The sequence below is a fragment of the Syngnathoides biaculeatus genome, chromosome 17 (assembly GCF_019802595.1).
Source record: "Syngnathoides biaculeatus isolate LvHL_M chromosome 17, ASM1980259v1, whole genome shotgun sequence".
NCBI lineage: Eukaryota > Metazoa > Chordata > Actinopteri > Syngnathiformes > Syngnathidae > Syngnathoides > Syngnathoides biaculeatus.
In genome coordinates this window covers 13003609-13024461 of record NC_084656.1, presented here as the reverse complement: position 1 = coordinate 13024461, position 20853 = coordinate 13003609, and the positions used below count along the sequence as shown (strand labels likewise).

At 39.3% G+C, this 20853-nt stretch overlaps 2 protein-coding genes across 5 annotated transcripts; one reads left to right on the top strand and one right to left on the bottom strand.

The window, feature by feature from the left end:
* Positions 1-294: 294 nt before the first annotated feature.
* ak3 (adenylate kinase 3) lies at positions 295-8049 on the top strand. Its single transcript, XM_061802284.1, has 5 exons — positions 295-558; positions 3679-3798; positions 4714-4886; positions 5708-5826; positions 7369-8049. Exons 1-5 carry the CDS (start codon positions 411-413, stop codon positions 7478-7480), a joined length of 672 nt encoding a protein of 223 aa, XP_061658268.1. The 5' UTR covers positions 295-410; the 3' UTR covers positions 7481-8049.
* A 582-nt stretch (positions 8050-8631) lies between these two features.
* Positions 8632-20774, bottom strand: cdc37l1 (cell division cycle 37-like 1). 4 transcript variants are annotated; one of them, XM_061802279.1, is made up of 8 exons: positions 20615-20774; positions 19304-19400; positions 17741-18043; positions 17435-17522; positions 16123-16238; positions 15104-15226; positions 13755-13931; positions 8632-11524 (listed from the first exon to the last, which is right to left on the bottom strand). In XM_061802279.1, exons 2-8 carry the CDS (start codon positions 19379-19381, stop codon positions 11408-11410), a joined length of 1002 nt encoding a protein of 333 aa, XP_061658263.1. In that variant the 5' UTR covers positions 19382-19400; positions 20615-20774; the 3' UTR covers positions 8632-11407. The 4 variants fall into 4 exon arrangements, 3 of the variants coding, with proteins under 3 accessions (XP_061658263.1, XP_061658262.1, XP_061658261.1); XM_061802278.1 differs by lacking the exon at positions 20615-20774 and adding an exon at positions 19516-19844 and having other exon boundaries at positions 8633-11524; XR_009792378.1 differs by lacking the exon at positions 20615-20774 and having other exon boundaries at positions 8634-8926; positions 11240-11524; positions 19304-19842.
* Between the last annotated feature and the right edge of the window lie 79 nt (positions 20775-20853).

Below are 20853 nucleotides of genomic sequence, written 5' to 3'. Positions count from 1 at the left end.
CAACAACAAACTAATCTTCTATCATCCTTCAATATGGGGATGTAGCTAAATTAAAGCGGCTGCCCTGTTTGTTACTATTTAAAAACGTGGATTATGTGAATTATGTGAAGTGTCTGAATGTATTCCATATCACCAAAATTGCTCACAAATAAATGGCTGGCTATATTTAAATAAAGTGGAAAAATATGCACCTAATATATAAAAATAAAATAGATATCCGCCCCAATAATCCTTTTTCGTAAAGATAAAATCCTCCTTCCTCAGAGGAAACACGTCCAAGCCTCTGAGCCACGCCCCCGGGTGACGTCACCACTGGCTTTGCCATCAGGGCCACTCTTCGCTTCATCGAGCATCCAAGGAGGACTTTTATCCGACTTCTGCAAGTGAAAACTCCGGGCGACATTTTCGATATGGTGCTCCAGAGAATATTTCGTGCAGTCATCATGGGGCCCCCGGGATCCGGAAAGGGGACGGTGTCCGGGCGAATAAGCAAAAGTTTTGAACTCAAACACATCTCCAGTGGGGATATTTTGAGGGCCAACATCAACGCTAAAACGGGTAAGCTTCAACTTGATGCTGGAATGGAATAGGAAACCTTAACACCATTACTTCGCGTAGACACAAATAGGGTGTGTTTGGTTGACTGCGATGATAAGACCACCACTCCTTGCTTATCTGGAACATACACCGTAACTACTGATCAAACTGGTTTGCACTTTGCAGCCTCTTAAGCGACTCGGAGTCGTTTCATGTTTGCACTGGAAACACTTGGTCTCACATGTCTTGACTGAACTTTGGAAGAAGGCTTCTTCAGTCTCACCTTGACGAAAGGATTAAAAGCTGTAAAGATAAGCAAGACAGTGCACGTGACCTTAGTGAGCGCTACAGAAAATACACGAATGGATATCTCACTGGGGCATTTCCTGATCTGGTGGTTTGCACTACTGCTTCACAGTTCTGAGGTTGCTGGTTCGAATCTTGGCTCCAGCCCTCCTGTATGGTGTTTGCATCTTCTCCCCGTGGCACAGGTTCCAGATCACCTGCCACCCTAATAGGAGCAGTTTTGTTAGAAAATGGATGGCTAATAAGATGCAGTGGTATTATTATTCCACTACTGTTCTAGACCTTCATACAGTAGGTCATCAGCGAACTACCTGTATTTATATTCATTTTCTAGTGTGTTTCTCCTCCTAATGGTTGAATTAGCCAGCGCCCATCCTAGCTGTCTTTTGGTGAGAGAAGGTGGGAACACCCTGGGCTGTCTGCCAGCCAATCTTGGGCCAGATAGTTGGATTTACAGTCCAACCATTCACAGTAACATATGCTCTTAGGGAGAATTTAGAATCTTCAATAAAACTAACCAACATGTTTTTGGACTGGACGCCAGATGGGAAGGCAAGAGTTAAACTGCAAGCCCTGAACTTTAGGGCTCTGTGGCAGATGCGCTAACCCCGAGTCAACCCTGCTGCCATGCATATGGAAATTACAGTGTAGAAACTGATTGTTCTATCACAATAGTGCAGCATGGTCAATTGGGAATTTCCTGTTCTCCTGTGTTATAGACTTTCTGATCCAAAAATAAATTATAGTGATTAAGGAACTCTATTGTGATGGGGGTAAAAAAAAAATGTGCTGTTGTTTGTATACTGTTTGAGAGTATATAATCAATTGCAGCCCAGCTGCAGATAGCAGTCTTCCATGGTATTAATAGCGTGAAATTAGAATATTTTTGTTTCCTATTTGGCATGGAATGTTAAATTAGATTTGAAAAAAGGTTTAGGGCTGTCACACAGTCAAGATGCTCAGGGTTCGAATCTCTGCTCAGCCCCTTATGTGGAGTTTCCTCTCAGCACTCCAGTTTCCCAGTAGTAGGTTTTTTTTTGTTGTTGTTGTATTTTATTGGGTTATTCTGTAATCATCCCTGGTCCATTTTGTTTTTGTGTGATTGTCCTGTAATGTGTGGATAAATGTTAAATACAAAAAGCAAAACTCTAAATTGAACTGTCAAGGATCATACCAAAAAATAGCTGTAAAGTGTGTGTTGTGGTGGCATAGTGAGCTAGTGGTTAGTACATCTGCCTTACAATAAAGCAGTCAGGGATTCAAACCTCAGCTCTGGCCTTCCTGTGTAGAGTTTGTGTTTTTTTTTTATTGTGCTTGTGTGATTTTTCATTGGGTGCTCTCATCTACCTTCCACACTCCAAAAACGTACGTTACATTCATTGAAGACCAGTTAATGTCTACAGGTATGAATTAGTGTCATGTTTTCATTTTATTTGAAGTTTACGTGTCCCTGTCTGCAATTGACCGATGACCAGTCCAGTGCGTACCCCACCTCTTGCAACAGTGAGCTGAGATGGGATAGAGTTCACCTGTGACACCGAAAAGGGCAAAACGCTCTAGAAAACGCATGGGTGGATGAATTTAAAGGTTCATTGTCATGAAATGCACGATTTTTAGTATGTTATTTTTGAAAAAACAGCAGCCAGTATGGACCCATCTGTTTTTTCACCACAAAACATGATTTTGACGTATATGGCTTTTTGTAACTCCCGCCATGAAAATCCTTCCGAGGGATTTGGTTTCGAGAAGAAGCAGGAAGTGACGTACAGGGCAGTAGGGCACTCTAGTGGTCTCGTCTGTTTATACTAGTTTTACCTGCTGGAAGGTAGCTCGTTGTTCCTCCGCGTTAGCCAAAATGCCGGGTCGTTGTATTGCTGAATATTGCTTGAACACACAGGAGGATGGATTTACTCTTCATACTTTTCCAAAAGACCCAGTTCATCGTGAAAAATGGATTGCACAGGTGCAAAGGATGAGAGCTTTGTGGGTTCCAAATGACAAGTATGTGTGTATACAGCTACTAGAAAAAAACAATTGTTGAGGGGGAAGGATGTACTCCATAAGTCATGGGTGATAAATGTGTCGATGTGCGCATCGGAAGGCTTCCGTGCAGCAGACACTGAAGGACGGCCTCTGCAGGTCTTGTGGATCGCCGCTGTCCTTGTCGACAAGGCCGAGCCAGGGTGGCTCGTCGCGGCGCCAGGCCACTGTGGCTCATCTCCGCCGCGGAGGTGGATCGGACGGGGAGGCGGGTTGGCCACGGCGTCGTCGTCACTCGTGGGTGGCATTGTTTTCATCATCGCCGGGCGGAGGTGGATCGGATGGGGAGGTGGTTTGGCTGCATGCGGTTTGGGCGTGATCCGCATATCATCTAAATATAGTTGGAAACAAAAGGGTAATATTGCCCCCGCTCACTACACTCTGTTGTGAGATGTTCTCTTCTTCGAAAAGAGCTACCTTGTCAGACGGGGCGTGTTCCATAGCCGGGGCCATAGCGTGTTTTCAATGGCGACTGTCCCAGTGCGACGTCACAGACAGAAGATGCAGTCAATATGGCAACCACTTGGATGTCGAATGACACTTCCGCAACTTTGCACATGGATGACGCGCTCTCCACTCATACTTATTTTTTCATTTAGACATTGAAGTGAATAATGTTATATGTATTTTTCATTACAATATCTATTTTAGAATGTTTATAGGGGTGACACTTGATCTTTGAGTCAAATCAATCTTCATTCAAGTCCTTTTGTCCAAAATGTTTCCTAACACCAAGAAAAAAAACCCCTATATTTTTGCAACAACCTTTTCCCTCCTTGCTGTTTGTTTTTCCAGAATTGGGACTGCTGCTTAAGTCAAGTATTGATCAAGGTCAGCTGGTGCCCGATCACGTCATGTCTCGTCTCATCCTCAGGGACCTGCAAGCGATAGAGCAGAACAGCTGGCTGCTTGACGGTAAGAACGTTACATGACGAATGACGCATTGGTTGGCCAGGTCCTTTCCTGAAAGTATGAGGTACTATTTTGAGTAATGTTTGCTGGTGACATATTTTTTTTTACGAAAAACCCATTTCACTTTGGTTCAAGGCTTGATAAAGAATGTGGCTAAAGTCATTAACTTTTTGTCATTTGAATCGTGATGAAACTGTTCTCCTCTAACCCAGAATTATAAGGGTAGAGGCATATTTGTCTGTTACTCATGCCTTATGCCATCCTCCATTAATGAAGTGTTGTGCTTACTAACAAAAAGAAAAACCTTTATGCCAAAATAAAAAATTCTTCCTTTGTCCCAGAATTTATATCTGAATATGACAGCCCTGCTACTGTATATTAACATATCATGACCCTGAAAGTTGTCACTTAACAAATGGAAGGAAAAATATGAATGTAGATTTCTAAAAAAAGTAATAATTACATCCTTCAACATCAAGCAGGAAGTTGCATGCTAACGAATGCAAAAGCACAAATTCTCCTTTTTTTTTGTGAACTATGCCACAGCAACTTCTCTTCTCCCCTAATTAAAAAAAATAGTCAAATCCTGGTATTTTATGTCATCCTCAATGAATCAGGAAAATGCTTGCTAACTGACAAATGGGAAAACATATTTTGCACTTTTTTTTATTATAATTATTCATATTGGCCCTAAAAATGGTACAGTCCTATGTTATGTTATGCACTGCAAACCAGGAAGTTGCCTTTCACATGCTAACTAAAATGGTCAGACAAACGTGATGTGGCAGTGCACCAGGGAGACATCACATTTAACACCATTCATGCATTGTCTGAACCGCTTATCTTTTCAAGGGATGCAGGACATTTAATCCCAGTTTGTTTTGTTTTTTAAATATATTTTTCTCATTTCGCCTCCAGGTTTCCCTCGAACGGTCACCCAAGCAGACTCTCTGGATCAAGTCTACAGCGTGGACACAGTCATCAACCTCAATGTACCTTTCCAGACCATTAAACAGAGACTATCCTCTCGATGGACTCACCTTCCCAGCGGCAGAGTATACAACACTGACTTCAACCCGCCTAAAGAGCCTGTAAATGCATCCCTTATTATCACCCTCACTTCTGTTTCTTGATGTTTTGGCGCTGGGAACCTGTTACCAATAATGTAGCTTTTTGTTAAATTGGATACATTATGCTCTGAAAACTAAGAAAAAAATGGGGAAAAACTGATCTTCCGAGATTGGGGGAAATCATACAATGTTGTTTTCCTTAGCACAAGCCTCAACAGACCATGGAAATTGGTGAAATGGTTTGGGCATAATTCTGCAAAAAAAAAAAAAAAAAATCAACTCAAAAAATGAAATTAATGCTGAAGAGATGAGGTTTCATGAGAATAAGTAGTTTTTGCACAATTATGTTAAACAAGCAAGCCAACAAATGACAGTAACCAGAGAATGCAGTTGTACTGGGGCATGATAAGGTATAAAAACAGACGCTGGAATGCAAACAAGGCCAGCTTGACAAAATCCCAAAGTTTGAGCATTTTGTCATGCTGTAATAAAACTAAAAATGAAAAGACTCTCAATTGGGGAGGTACTATTAAAAAAAAAGTTTCTGGGTATAAGATTCCATGGCTTGCTTGGGGTTTGCAATAGAACAAAGGCTAATAGTTAACATCTTCGTGCTATCTGCACGGTGAGTTGCTCTATTGTGATCTGCTTATGCTCAATTTAGTGGTGCAAAGGTTAAAAGATAGTCATATCTGTTTTTCGGTACTTTGGAATGAGGTATGAATCTACTTGGCTCTAATGATCCATATTGGGTTTTTTTTAAAGTAACAAGATCATCCAATCAACCAACCAACCAAGCACTCATTCAATCAATGCATTCAACCTTCAATGACATTATTCAGGGTCGCGATGATATCACTGGGGAGCTTCTGGTGCAGAGGGATGACGATACGCCAGATACTGTCATGAGGAGACTGAAGGCCTACGAAACCCAGACGGAGCCCGTCTTAGAGTACTACAGGTACAACTGTAAACCTCATACTTAGTAAACAACTTCAAAGTGTATGAGTAAACAGCTACAATCTAAGATGTTCATACTGTACATTTTCCAATTTCTATATACAAGAGAGGGGTGGACGATGGACAACTCGTTAGTACGTGTGCCCCCATTTTCCATACCACTTATCCTCCTATCCTAGGGATGCGGGCGTGCTGTAGCGTATCGCAGCTGAATTTGGGCGAGAGACACCCAAATGTGGTTGCCAGCCAATGGCACGGCACATAGAGTGGCTATGGAAGGTTTTCAGACCCCTGAACTTTTTCATTGTTATATTGCACCCATTTGCTAAAATAATTCAAATTCATTTTTTTCCTCAATGTACAGCGACCACCTCACAGTGACAGAAAAAAATTGTTGAAATATTTTGCAGAATTATGGAAAATGGATGGATTAAAAAAGAAACTGAACTCAAATGAGAGAGTCACTGATGGTGTAGTGGTACACGTGCCTGACTTTAGTCCAGGCAGCGTGGGATCAATTCCCACTCAGTGATGGTGTTGATATCTGCCCTGTGACTGACTGGTGACCAGTTCAGGGTGTAGTCCGCCGAAGCTAGTTGGGATAGGCTCCTGCTCTCCCATGACCCTTGTGAGGATAAGTGGCTTGGATAGTGGAAAAAATACCCACCACACAAAGATGAAAGTAGAACTTCTTGAGCAGATGTGATGCTTTTTATTTCATATTTATTTTTGAGGAGTTGCATGTCAGTCCAGCTATTACATCACTTGTGTCAGTTTGCATCGCTGCACAAAAAAATAAGCCAAAATGAGGCAGATGGTTGCCCGTATTCCTACTTAAAACTTCTTAGTACAGCACAATGTGTGTGTCAAAGCTCACATTTGTGTTCCTTCCTGCACATTCCTCACAAGTGTTTTTCCACCAAAGGATTGCTTCAGAACCACATTCCATGAGGCTGTTGAAGCCACTTTGACCATTTATCGAGACCCAAAAATGGCTCACTTTTTTTCAAGAAGTTGTCCACTCACTTTCAGAATACATGCATCATCTTTGGTGAACTGTTAATCATTGCTCTGAGTCAAACCACATGGAGGAAGACTTTTTTTTTTTTTTTGTTGTTGTCTTTGCATGACTATGTAGCAGTAAACGAGAGCGAGGTCCATAAAACCATGCTTGGATAGTTTGGTGTGTGTGAACTTTAGACATTTGACCATTTAATTTATTTTACAAATGTCCTTGTGTCCCAATAGTTTTGACAGTATAGTGCAGTTGAACCTCAGCCGTCAAATTCGTCACTCTGGTTATTCGGCTTTGAGAACTCATTCTCCCGAAGGAAATAGTTGTAATAGAAATAATCATTTCCATGGTAAAACTGTAGCCATCATAACACATTTTAACACTTTGAACTAGGGATGTCCCAATTACATGTTCAACAATCATTTTCAAGCCTATTTAAAAGCTGTTCATTTTAATCAGTCAAAAGACAAAGGTAAAACAATATATTTATTATGTTATTGTTAATTTTTTTTTCTGTTTGTGTTGCAGGAGTAAAGGTGTGCTGGAGACCTTCTCCGGCACAGAAACCAACAAGATCTGGCCCCACGTTGAGGCCTTCCTCCACAAAAAGATCTCTGTTCTCAATCAACGAGTTGCATAGCAGAAGAGAAGACATGTACATTGACCAGAAGGATTTCCATATGGATAGAAAACTGTATTTATTAATACACACACACACGCAACATTCAGGACCACGTCAGTGATGGGACTTGTTAGCGCGTTTGAAGTTTGCTCTCATCATTCCACATTGTGCCTTACACAAGACACATTGAAGATGGTTTCCCAAATTAATCTGATTTAGCCAACACTTCTGGATTATCAGAGTCCAATTAAAAGTTTCTTAATGAAATAAAATGCCTGATGTATGTTTTGGTAATGAGGACTTTCTCATGCAATAAGTATTACCACTATTAAAAGGGAAAGTGCAATGGTCTGCCATAGTGATCCACTCAATTCACTTTTTCACTCCCCTGCCTAATTTTTCTTAACCCTTTATGAACGCCTGGTTATTTTTAAATATTAGCAAAAGACTTTTTTTATCAGTTAATATCAGATAATTAAAAGTCTATATTGTTTGGACAGGACCAATGTCTTGTGATCTGATCAAGCTCTGCCTGGTAATGGAAACATGCCTAATGTAATTCCAATTAATAACACGAATGAATAAAATTGTAGAAATGTGCAAGCACTGTATTTCGGTTTGATTCCAAAATGCATGATGCCAATTGCTTGGAAAGATGGACGGTTGGAGACGACCACAGTGGTCAGCCCACCAGATGTTTATATTATGTCACCAGAAAGTATTCACACCCCTTCACTCTTTGCACATTTTGCAATGTTAGTCTTATTCTAAAGCTGATTTGAGTAGTTTTCTTAAAAAATAAATAAACTTGTGACAAAAGCATTTTCAAACATTTTGTGTAATTTAACCCCCGAGAATTTGGATCAGGAAAAAGTTAATTTCTATAATTCCATTCAAAAAGTAAACTTTTCATATGTTATAGATTTGGGGCACACAATTTAAACTATTTTATGTACTTTTTCCCACGAAAACGATAGTCAAAATCATCTTTAGAAAAAGCTTTTTCATCATGTCAGCTGAGATAGGCGCTAATGTGAACCACTTGTAATAAAAATGCATGGATAGAAAATAAGCATTTTACTTTCCCTTTAATATAAGGATAAAAATCCCCAATGCAAGACTTTTTTTTTTACAGAATAGAATTTAATTCATCATCTGATCTATATAATTGCACTCTGCAGCAGAAAAACATGGACCTTTATTCTCTTTCATTTATTATATCTAAGAGATAGATAACTGGAAGCCTGAGCAAACTGGCACACTGACCGAAGTCAGTCATTCAAATGTGAAAACAACAAACAAAAAAACTTCACACAGTTCAAATTAAAACCTTATCACAAGCCTGCTTGTAAAAACATAGCTCAGAATCCTCCATCTTTCGTACCGCAACTAACAAAGAGTGACATTAAAAAAAAGAAAAAAAATATAAAGTGCAGGACACATTCAGATGCAAAGACCTCCTTTCTGCAAACAAACAAACAAACGAGACCTGAGCCAAAAACCTGAGCCCAGAAAATCTATGCACCTTTTTTCCACAATGTCAACAGTCAACTGGAGATGTTGAAATAAAAACATTAACTAAACATTTTGTATTGCTAGAAATGAGCAAAGAAATACAGCAACATGCATAAAAATAATGGCATCAAACTTAGCTTTGCGATGCTACACTATTTCTGTATCATCTATTCCAGTGATTCCCAACAAGTGTGTAGTGAGAATACATCAAGTGTGCCTTTGGAAATTATCCAATTTCACAAACTTGGTCTAAAAATTATTTATTTACTACAGATAATCTATATTTGTCCATCTATCTCTGCCAGCAACATATTCACAGGCAAAACAATGAAATACTTTTTTTACATTTGGTGACAGAAGGTACAAATAATTAATTTGAATATCCATATCTTGTAATACATTCAAACGAAAAATTGCCTTGTGTTCAACGTATCTATACACGGCATTTTTTGTGACATTTTTGTCAGTGCAGTGCCTTGAGATTTTTGGCCTAAGAACGGTTGGGAAACACTGGCTTACATAGAACTTCAACATGGACACCTTGCATGTTGTGTTAGCATCTGCACTAAAACTTTCCTGCGCACCAAAATGAAACAGAAGTTATGGTAGTGTTCTGCACGTACATTCATTGGTATTGAATAAATTTGATAGAAAAATGAGAATGCTGCAAGCGTGTGAGAAACAGCTACCCACATTCTTACCTCTAAACAAAACAGTATTTCCTCAAATAGTGGCTGGCCTCTGCTGTAACTGACACGATTCAAACAGGATCATTTGAACAAGGCAAGAATTAACGTGTGTAAAGTGTCCCAGAATTACAGTTCTGATTGTATTTTGGAAAAATTATGTCAGATACACAATTAAAACACCTGGAAAATGTGTTAAATGTAAACAATTAGCTGGGACCTTTACATTTGCATTTATTATTATTGGCTACCCATTGAAAAATGTCTTTTCCACACCAAATAGACGGCCGCTATAGGAGCAAATACTGTAGCTCTAAAAATTACCATTCTTTTGATCCTCAATCTGGATTGGCCTTACCACGTTCAAAATGCAGTCAAACACTATTAACTTTAAAATTCTGACTCATGGGCTGAATCCAGTATTTAGGCATTTATTATTATTATTATTTCCACACTTAAAATTATATCCACCTTTTGAGTAATTGCCAAGATGAACGATTATGGATATGTGCAGGCTGTGGATACGTTGTACAGTGGTGCCTTGAGAGACAAGTTTAATTTGGTATCAGACCACTTTCATAACTCAAAACCTGCATATAGAAATGAATGTAAATGACTTTCATTCGTTGCAGCCTCCACCCCCAAAAAGTTTATTTTAATAAGGAAAACAGATTTCTATATTGTACGATATAAAAGATTGATAACAGAGAACCTAAGGAATTTACTGTTTGTACATTGAATTTAATGCTGCAATTTAATTAATGTTGCTGCTCCCTCTTGTATGCCCTGGTTTACTACTGGTAGGAAATATATTACTAGCCCTAGCGATACAAAGTAGCGTTGTACTTCCTCTACTGTTACTTGTATTATTGAGGTATGCTGTAATATTGGTCATTTTTCATAGACAATGAATATTCCTGTGAGCCTTGTTATATTACTTGACATGTGCTGCTCTAAGGTGTGTTCAAACATGCATTGCTTCTTGAAACACAAATATCAATGCTAACTTAATGTGTCAAAGGTGTTTTACATGAACATTAAGCTATGGGGGCTTTCATTAAGGCAAAACTGTTCTTGTTTTACATACAAAATGTTAATTCTCTTTGTTTAACAGTACAGCGAAGCTGAGTTGCATTAAAAAGCTTGTAGGACCACTTTTTTTTTTTTGATAATTTGCTCACTATTTGCCAAATTGCTGCTTGTTTAGTTGAGCTCACTGCCCCCATGCGGCGCACCTAACTTAAGTTTGCACACACAAATCTAAGGCAAAAAAGATGGTCAAAATGATGGCTTGTATCTCAAAAGACATGTAAGTCAATTCAACTCGAATTTCAAGGCATCACTGCATGTGATTCTTCATTCATTTTCAAGCCCGTTTAAAAGCTGTTGGATTTGCCCATGAGGCAGATTGACGCCTCGAACGATTCATTAAATGCAGACAGAATTAGATGGATATGTTTTACATTTTCAATTGAGTTCCATGACTTTTCTAGTTGACATTTGAAAGTTTTGTGGCTTTTCAAAAGGACAAAGCCTTTAAAGAGTACCCAGATCAACATTTTAGCACGGCACTCACCTCGTTTGTCTGATGATGAATGACGGTATAGGAGGCCATTCCAGAGGTGGAAAAATAACTAATAATGCTGGGTTTTATTCCGGTTGTGCTCTGGTGTCGAAGAGCTTAAAAAGTCAAAGTGATCTGAAATGGGTGAAGGTGATGATGGAAGAAAGGCAGCCAAGTTTGCTAAGAGGTCTCCATCATGCGTATATCGTCACTTTCTGTGACATCGTCCTTTGTCCACCTTCCTGTGCTTATCAACAATCCGGCTTCTAAACAACGCTTGGAAGGGTACTCCTGCACCTGGTGGAGGGGAAAACATAGTCACTTAAGTGAGGTCAGATACACGCTTGGTTTTGGGGCCACACTCAAAATAAATACAAAGCAGCAGAATTATGAAAATAAAGTCATGGTGTCACAAGAATAATGTCGCAATTAGGAAAGTTGAAATATGCTTGATGTTTTTTTTTTACAGTAAGGATGGGATTTCATTTAAATACTCATAAAATTACCAGACTATAAAAACATTGTGGAAGTGTAAAAAGTCATAGAATGAGAAAAGCACTTCTATTTTATATGTAATAATATCATTACTCTTATACAGACATAATTACAAGAATAAAGTCACAATTGTGAATGTAATCATGATTTAATAAGAATTCATAGTCAAGTAATTACTGATAAGAGTCATGATTTTAAGATAAAATCCCAACAAGAAAAAAGTAATTAACAACTGTCATAATATAGCAAAAAGTATAAGATAATTAAGTAATAGATAATTGAGAAAAAAAACTTGTATATAAAGAGTTTTTGGAAGAATGTCAAGATTTTGAGGAAAAAAAACTATATTCCAAGCAAAAACGTGGCATTATTTTAGGTCCTGAATACTACATCCTAATACTTAAAAATAATCCTTATTACAAGTGTTATCATCCAGTTATTTTAAATAAAAATGAGAAAAAAATTACTTTTACAAGACAATTTTACATGAAATGTTATATACTAAAACAAAGCCATAGGATGAGAACAAAGTAGCAATTTTCTTTAATACATGTTTTTGCTAATATTAATTTTATGTGAAAGTTAACGAGAAAAAAAAACTTGGGAAAGTGTAGTCATAATTTTAGTAGATACAAGTCAAGAAATACTCAACTTTACAGTAATACGATCAATATAAATAGTCAAATCATAACAGGCATGGAAACCACTTGTTCACTTTGTTCATACATCAGTCCAAAATGCTTTTAAGACGTACTTTTGGTTATCACATAATCTATAAAAAGCGGGCAATCGTGACATTACCACTATCTGATTTATGTGGCTCCAACACATATTCAGTGTTTTGATCGTGCAAATGAAAATCAAATACTGAGACAAGGCAGAGGAAAGACCGCAAGGGGATTAAGCAACAGTTGCCTTGTTAGAGGATTTTTATCAATGTTTATGTAACTGCCCTCTGCCTCTTTAAAGTTCACGCGCCGACCAATCAGCTTTCGTAAAGGGAGTCCTCTGATGCAGAGCAAGATCTGAAAACAGAGAACGACACTGGGACAAAGAGGCAGGCCAGGAGATTCCAGCTTCAGTCCCAACAGGCTGTGTTGCATTCCTCGGCAGCAAGTTTTCTTCCGAGCCTCTCCGACAGTGAGGGGCCAAGGAAAGGGGAAGAGGAAGCTTTTGCAACAAAGCATCCGGGTTTGAAGTTTAGCTGACCAAAGGAAACCTTCCCACTTCTAACTTATACACAAATTACAATAAGTGTTCATAACAACTATATCTTAAGACAGGTACACAAATACTGATTTTTTAACAATTTACATGACTTTTCAAAACGTGACAGAACCCACACATGATGAGGAAAAAAATTGTCGTGCGTGTTCTTCACCGACAATTAAGGGTTTCCACCCACAAATCAGACGTCTGTCAGAGTCCATAACCAGTTACTCCTCTTTTTGGCTATTGTTACGTTTCACGTCATCAGTCATGTAGTTCATGGATTGGTCGACCTCAGTGATGCATACATGCATCACATAAGAATTTGTAATCGTCAATACTGTACTGAACTTGTAATATTTGTGAAGTCATAAATTTATATTTACAGGACACAATTCCCCATAAATTCCAGCGTGTTTTATAATTTTGCCACGACCATGTTAGTGTGGCTCCAAATGTAGAACGCTACCACTATCACAGATTTAATTTAGTTTTTAAAGTAAGCATCAGCCCAACTAAATGACAACTACTTTAAAATGATACAATGCTGCCACCTTACGTTTAAGCTTGAGAACAGCAATTACTCGTGTCTTACTGTGCTGGGTCACACGTGAAATTTGACAAGGACGCAAACTGACTAAAACATGTTTTACGTTAACACCAACATACAGTATGGACCTAAACGAGTGTAAAGGGCCTTCACCAGGACGTGTATCAGCTTGATGACTAATAAGAGTGACATCAAATGTAATGGCTTGTCGATTAAACCATTCATTTTTGCACCTCCACAAGAAAGTAAAACATGACAGAAAAAAATACTCACTTGAGTTAAAGAGTTCTGAGCTTCTTTGGGGTTGAGTCTGCAGTTTGTGCCATTGGTCGGCTGTTGAGTTGTGTTGTTGGACACAATGCTTTTACACTGGACCACATGTTCTCTGACTCTGTATTTGAAGGCCTCAAGCTCGGTGTGGAAGACTTCCAAATAGACGTTTTGTCCTTCCTACACCAAAACAGATGAAAATACTAAATTTAAACAAGCTAACGGTGCTATGTTTGGGAGTACAAATGGAAGCAAGCAACCCAAATAATCTCCTCCATGACTGAGCTACAGGAGAACTTGAACCCATCAGTAAATGTTTCATCAAGATGTGGAAACAACTTGACATTTATTTTATGGTTTATTAACTGCTCTAAACTTTATATCTTGTTTTTGACAAAACACTGAGTTTACATGAGAAACTAAAGTTAACTTAACTTTCCTATGGTCACGGTCCAATAAAAAGCATGAACACTCCCCTCAAATTTTGTTTTGGTATTTAAAGAAAAATATAAATTTTATTAGTTAGCTATGTACAGGTGAGGTTAAAGTTTACTTATCTCCATAAAGTCAAAAAGTGAGGAATAATTAATTTACAGATTAAACGAAAACTTTTCAGAAGACTAATTTCTAAATCAAAAATCATTTTGATGACGGAGGGTTAGTTTTCATCAACTATAATTCACACACACACACACACACACACACACACACACACACACACACACACACACACACCAATTTTATCAAAAATACTGTTGTGACTTTTTAAGAACACCAGTCGGAGTCTCCTCACTCAGCTTCATACTGCATAAGCATTGACCTGATCAATGACCTTACAGCAACCTGCGCCTTTTTTAATAAATCCAAGGAGGTGCGTGTGCGCTCAAAATATAGTATTTCATTCATTTTACGTTCCACTTATCCTCACTAGCGTTGTCGGCGTGCCGGAGCATGTCCCGGCTAGCTTCAGGCGAGGGGGGGGGGTAAACCTTTAACTGGTCGCCAGCCAATCACCGAGCACTTGTATAAAAACAACCAATCCCAGCCACACTTTTGGGCGATTTGGAGTCTTCAGTGAACCTAGCATGGATGTTTTTGAGATGTGGGAGGAAGCCGGAGACCCCGGAGAAAACCCACGCAGGCACGGGGAGAACATCCAAACTCTGTCTACTTGTTTTGCAGTGTAATCTTGTGACATAAAACATTTTGTTAAATAATACTAAAAACAAACAAAAAAAAACCCTTTTTTAAACCATATTTATCAAGGGAGATTCTAATGTCTCATAAGGCCAACTCTAGACAAACCATGTTTTATGGAAAAGTTGTTAGGACATGAAATATGGGTGCCTTACTTTGGCTTTGTGGAAAAACTGCCTGAAACAGCCTCTGGGGTCCTGCTGAGAGTTTGATGCCATCTCCAGGATGAACCGCATGACTACAGCTTGATGCGCCACCTGCTCCATTAGCGCTTCCTTCTGTAAATGTATATATATTTTTTAAATCATGAATCATTGCTGCTCCCACAAAACAGCAACTGGATTTGCTAAAGGAACCGTTGTGTTTTATGGTGCAACCAAAGAAAGACAAAAATAAAGACAACAGCCAAAGTCAAAATATATTGCCTTCATTTTTACCTTTTGCTTTGTGCACGGTGTTTTCTCAAGTTATAAGTGGTGTGAAAACATTCACGTTTGGGCAGGCAGTGCCAGACATACATCAACGTTGCGGTTTTCATTTGGTTAAATGTAAACAAGAGTGGCGCGCCGTTGCCTTCATGGTGCATGTATACATCAGATTTTTGGCAATGTTCAGCATGACTGCTTCCCACCAGGCTCCTTTCATGTTATACAGGGAAAAATAGTGTAGAAATGATTCTGCTCGCCTTTTTTCACAAAATTAAAGTTGCACACTGCTTTTGGGAAAAAAAATATTTGTTTGAGGTTTCTGAATAGGTGCCCACTTGCCAAGACAAACTGTGCTTTTGAAAACATGATTAATTCGCAGTCATGTTAGTGCAACCAGTGCATGACAGCCAAGAATCACTTGTAACTATAGAAGGTGTAAAAACAAAAAAAATCCCCCTGAGCAATAAACTTGAAATAATCAGTTCCATTAATCACCCAGCTCTATTCCATTATAATTATATTTTGAGAACCATCCAAGACTGTGCATTTTTTAGGGTTGTTTTTTGCCCACAAATTACCTCATAGACAATAATAAAAGCAAAGTAAATTCACATTTGTAATTTGCAATGGTCAAAGCTAAGCAGGATGGGAAAATACTGACTGTACTGATCGCTCTCTAGTGTTCTTGACGAATCGTTCAAAATAATAACTTAAAACATGTATACAGCTCATCATTTAAACATTACCCCTTCTTCCTGGAGCGTGATGCACCATAGAAATAGGTAGTTGGCCGTTTCATCACAAATGAGCTGAGGCTTCTCTGCCAGGAATCGCTGGCTGTCATCCCATCGCCGTAACATACCTTTAAAAAAGTGATAGATTAAGTATATTGATACACAAATAAATATGCACTGAGAAATGTTCAAATTTTAATGAACACTCCACGCTGCCACACAATCACAGGACAAGGATATTGTGGCCAGTCGGGCACGTGGTGACTTTAGAAATAGGGTGCGTGGTGGGTATTCACATTTCTCTTGACTTGATTCCTGAGGCCTGTGGCCTTCGCTTTTCAGTTGTTGGACAACGAGGACATTTCCTCACCCCACTTGGGTCCCCGCCTTCCTCTCCCTTTTCCTGGGACCCTCACCCGTCATTTATCGGTTGGGTCCTTGGGAGTGGGTGGTTTCCTCCTGGCGATGTCCCCCCGTGGCATGAGCTTGCAGGCTTTCCTCACCTTGTGAGTGCAGGGAGCTGGGGCCACCCTTTCTGAATGATCCGGCAAAATAGTTCCATATACCAGTTAACTAACATGAATGTGATATGGCGTTCATTTACTAATAACTTCCATACACAGACTACAGCAGGAGTGTCAAATGCCCCATGGTGTAGTTACCATTTCCCTTAGAAGGCCGTTACGACTGTGAAACCACATCAATGGTTAACCACCCAATATTACTGCATATACTCAACAAATAAATGAATAAACAATTCTGAAATCAGAAGTCTCGCACACTAGGTTGCTCAATTACTGTAAAAACAAAAAAAGGGGTATTAGTAAAAAAAAAAAAAAAAAAAAAAAGCTTGTATTATTGTAACAATTTATTCCTTGGGACAATTTGGAATTTTTGCACAAATTTTCACAAGAATCGCAGGCATAAGTGCAAGAGCTGACCCCCAGGCCTTGAGTTTGAAACTCATGCGTTCCAGACTATAAAACGCATTCCACCACACAACTCATTAGTAGCACTTCCTTGCTCCACTCTCATCTTGTTCTAGTGATTAGTTGTTGCATGCCCTCACTGGGTGTCCACCCGCATCGACAAATAAGAACAAATTGTTTTTTTTAATGAATAACTAAATACTGAATGTGGTGTCCTATTTTTCTTTTCATGACAGACATATGGATGGATAGAAAATAGTGAGTAAATTGTAATGTATGATCAAAAATTTCTAAACTTTTAAGCAGACAGACATTATACCAATAATGCAATTTTAGCATCAAAATGAGGCAGAGAACATTCCTCATTTTCGTTTCTGGTTGTAAAAGTCACCTACCAAAGTGTCTGAGGTCTTGCTCAGATTTGTGGAGAGATTCCTTACATTGTTCTGCTTCAACTGGTTCATTCTGGATGTTGATGATACTCTGGTGGAGAAAGATGACGTTGATTAATGTTTACTGGCAGCCAAGACACCTCTTGTGCTCGCTACCTTTTCATCATCATCATCATCATCATCATCATCATCATCAGTCTTAAAATGCATTTGCAAAAAAAAAAAAAAATGTCTTGCTTGGTGCTCTGATTGAGTAAATAACTGAGAAAAAAAAAAAAAGGTTATGGTCCTTTCTTTCTTCACACTCACTTTATCAAAAACATCCCAACTTCCGTCAGCACCGAGCACAGGTCCTCGATTGGTCGCCTGTCCCCCAAGCATGCTCTCCTTGCGACGCCACTCTTCCTCGGTGTGCGTGAGGTCTGTGGGGCTCGCCCGAGTCCGAGCATGTTCCTGTTCCAGGGACTCAGAGCAGTGGAACTTTAAAGCACACAGTCGGTCCTGAGCTTCAGCCAACATCCAGCTGGACACCATGGAGGTGGTTGAGGATTCCTGCTCCTGGCTCTGGCAAATGGATGACTCGGCACAATCACAAAGGTGTGTTGATGATATCTGATGAAGGCAAAAGGAACATCGGTTTTGATTGGTTGAGTCAACCCGAACCAATTTCAAATGATTGCCAAAACTGTTCTGAAATTAGCTCCTCTCTGTTTGCTGCCATCTCTCCAGTGTAAACAGTGTGCATCAGCAGGCAATGGAAGTCACTTAGGGTGGTTGCCGTTGGTGGTGGGGGTGTATGTATTTTTCTGAAGAAAAAAACAATTCTGTGAATCCCCCCCAAAAAGATTTATCAAGTAATTGCCCAGTAGGTTAGCCAGCTGAAAAAAATGTAGTCAGCCACTATGATTATTAATCATGTTTTAGCCTGACATATAACCTCTACACCAACTTTCAGAGGCTCAATTTCAATATAAAGTCAACATGTCTTACTCCATGTATATTGGACAACAATGAGATTTTAAACTTTTATTTTGAAGGTGGCCAGAGCCTGGTGCCCCTTGGTGGCTGACTGACTAGGTTGCAGCCACTGCTGCAAATTAAGATTTCATTCACAGCAATGTTTGCATTTTCAATGTAAAATAAATAAATGAACACATAAAACAAATTAAAAACCACCAACGAGCAAGCTTATTTAATTGTGGCAGTCGAAATTGCTATCACGATTAAAATTTGATAGATTGTGCTATTTACAGCATGTTTAAATGTATATATTATATAGATATATATTACAATATTGCGCCTAGATTTGGTTGCAATCGTTTTTAAAGCTCTCGTTTTGAAACAGCCAAGCAAAAGCTTTCGCAGGCCGCATACATTGGTGTGGCGGGCCAGGTCCGGCCACGGGGTTTGAGTTTGAAACATGTTCTGACTCATCACAAAAATATTTTAGCCCACCAAATCTTTTGGGCTTTCATGAGTGCTGCCATCCATGCTTTATTTGGAAGGGGAGGACTAAAAATACTTTACTGCAGTCTGAGCTTAGTGTTGAGAAATGTGGGGGGAACTGGGGGAATTAAAGAGGACTGCAAAGGCCGAATGGACAACACAAGCATGCGGTTCTAAGTTTCCCTACACAGACAGATATACGATACATGCGTAGATACGGTTTTTCCAAAATATTATGATCAGTTTATGTCGCTATATGTTCCAGGGTAGAAAACACCATTCGAACAGATAAGGATGTGGCTGCCAGTCATGCCACGCACTTTTAACTTTGTTTGGTCTGTCAAACATCAGGCGGAACGAATTTATAGCTCGCTTGAATTAAAAGTGTTTGGAGTGGTTGTTGGGCTGCGACCGAGAGCTACCTACCTGCTGGTGGCGAGAGCAGCTGTCCGTTTCAGGGGACTCGTTGTCCGACAGCCCGTCGTTGTTGTTCCGCCACTCCATCGCTGCTACACTCTAGCAGCTAGCCACCCAGCGAGTTAGCCGTGTGAGAAAGAATTGTCACAAACAACGTGTCGCCGTGGGATTAATATATGTCAACTCGGGAGGAGTTTAGTCTAATCGGTAGTGTGACGCACCACATCTCCACGACAGGTTGTCAGTGGAAATAGGATCAAGCAGCTGCTGCAGGAAACAATAACAAAAACTAACTGGCACGGCGACACCTGGCTACTGCAACTAAGTGACGTAGAACCACGTGGTACAATAGGAACTTTTTATGTACAGTATAAGTAAAATATATTATATATATTTCCATTCAAATATTCAAAAAAGTGTTTTGTAATCCGTCAGGAATTGTGGCTATACATTGCTTGTGTTGAAATAAATGTAAATGCGAATAAATGTGCCGTTGGTAAAACAGCTACTGAGTTTGGTCATTTCCTCTGGGTTGCGGAAGCAGCGGTGTCACATGGTAGTGGGGGAATTAATTGATTGATACTTTGTTTTCAAATGAGAAGACAGTAAAAAATGCAGAATTTCAACATTATTAGTAGTATTATTTTTACTATTATTATTTCCAAGTACAAACAATGTGTGTCTGGTATTTTAGCAAAAATCATCAGGTTAACGCACACGATTTGCTTTCACGGGTCGCATAAAATGAAGTGATGGGCCGTATCTGCCACTCCTGCGCAATGAAAGCTGAGCTAAGCTTCAACACTCCTGCGATCGTCGTGAGAATAAGCAGCTCAGAAAACGGATGGATGTTTTTTTTTTCGCTGAGGGAACTGGATAGATATTTTAATTGGATTGCAGGGGGAGGGTGTTACGAATTAGTTTTTGCAAAATAGACATAAACATATAGCCTTTGTTATACAGTCTTCCATGTGTCAATAAAAGCGTTATCTAAAAAGGAAAGGTTTCACGTGATTTTGTACTGCAAGTCAAAAGTGGAAGAAGGTCCACCTAGCCACGAGAAAATAGTACCTTGAATTTTACCATAATAAAATATGCTTTAAATGCGTGGAGCAATCTTTAATCAATCATTGAATCATTGTTGTACCCATAATGTCGTTTGTGTCTGTTCATATCACACGGACATATCTGAGTGTGAAATAAAAATACACGTTTCATGTCTCGTGTGTAATCAGTTAATTTTGGTTTTATCGCGTGATTCAATCAGACGATGACGGAAGCTCCTCATAGAGTATCAAACTGTAGATACTAGCCACTAACCATATTTGGGAAGCTCGTCGTTCTCTGAGAAGGCAATGCACGGGTCATTTGCAAGGACTCCCAATCATGCTCATTTCTCAACTGATTTTCATGAAGGTTACTATTTTGCCAACGCCATAGGTTTCCTATCTACGAAAGCGTAATGCTTCCGTACTTGTCAGTACGCAACGTTGAAAACAACAACAACAAAATTACACCTAAAAGTCCCCCCAGTTCCTTTATCGTTATTGTACGGCGTT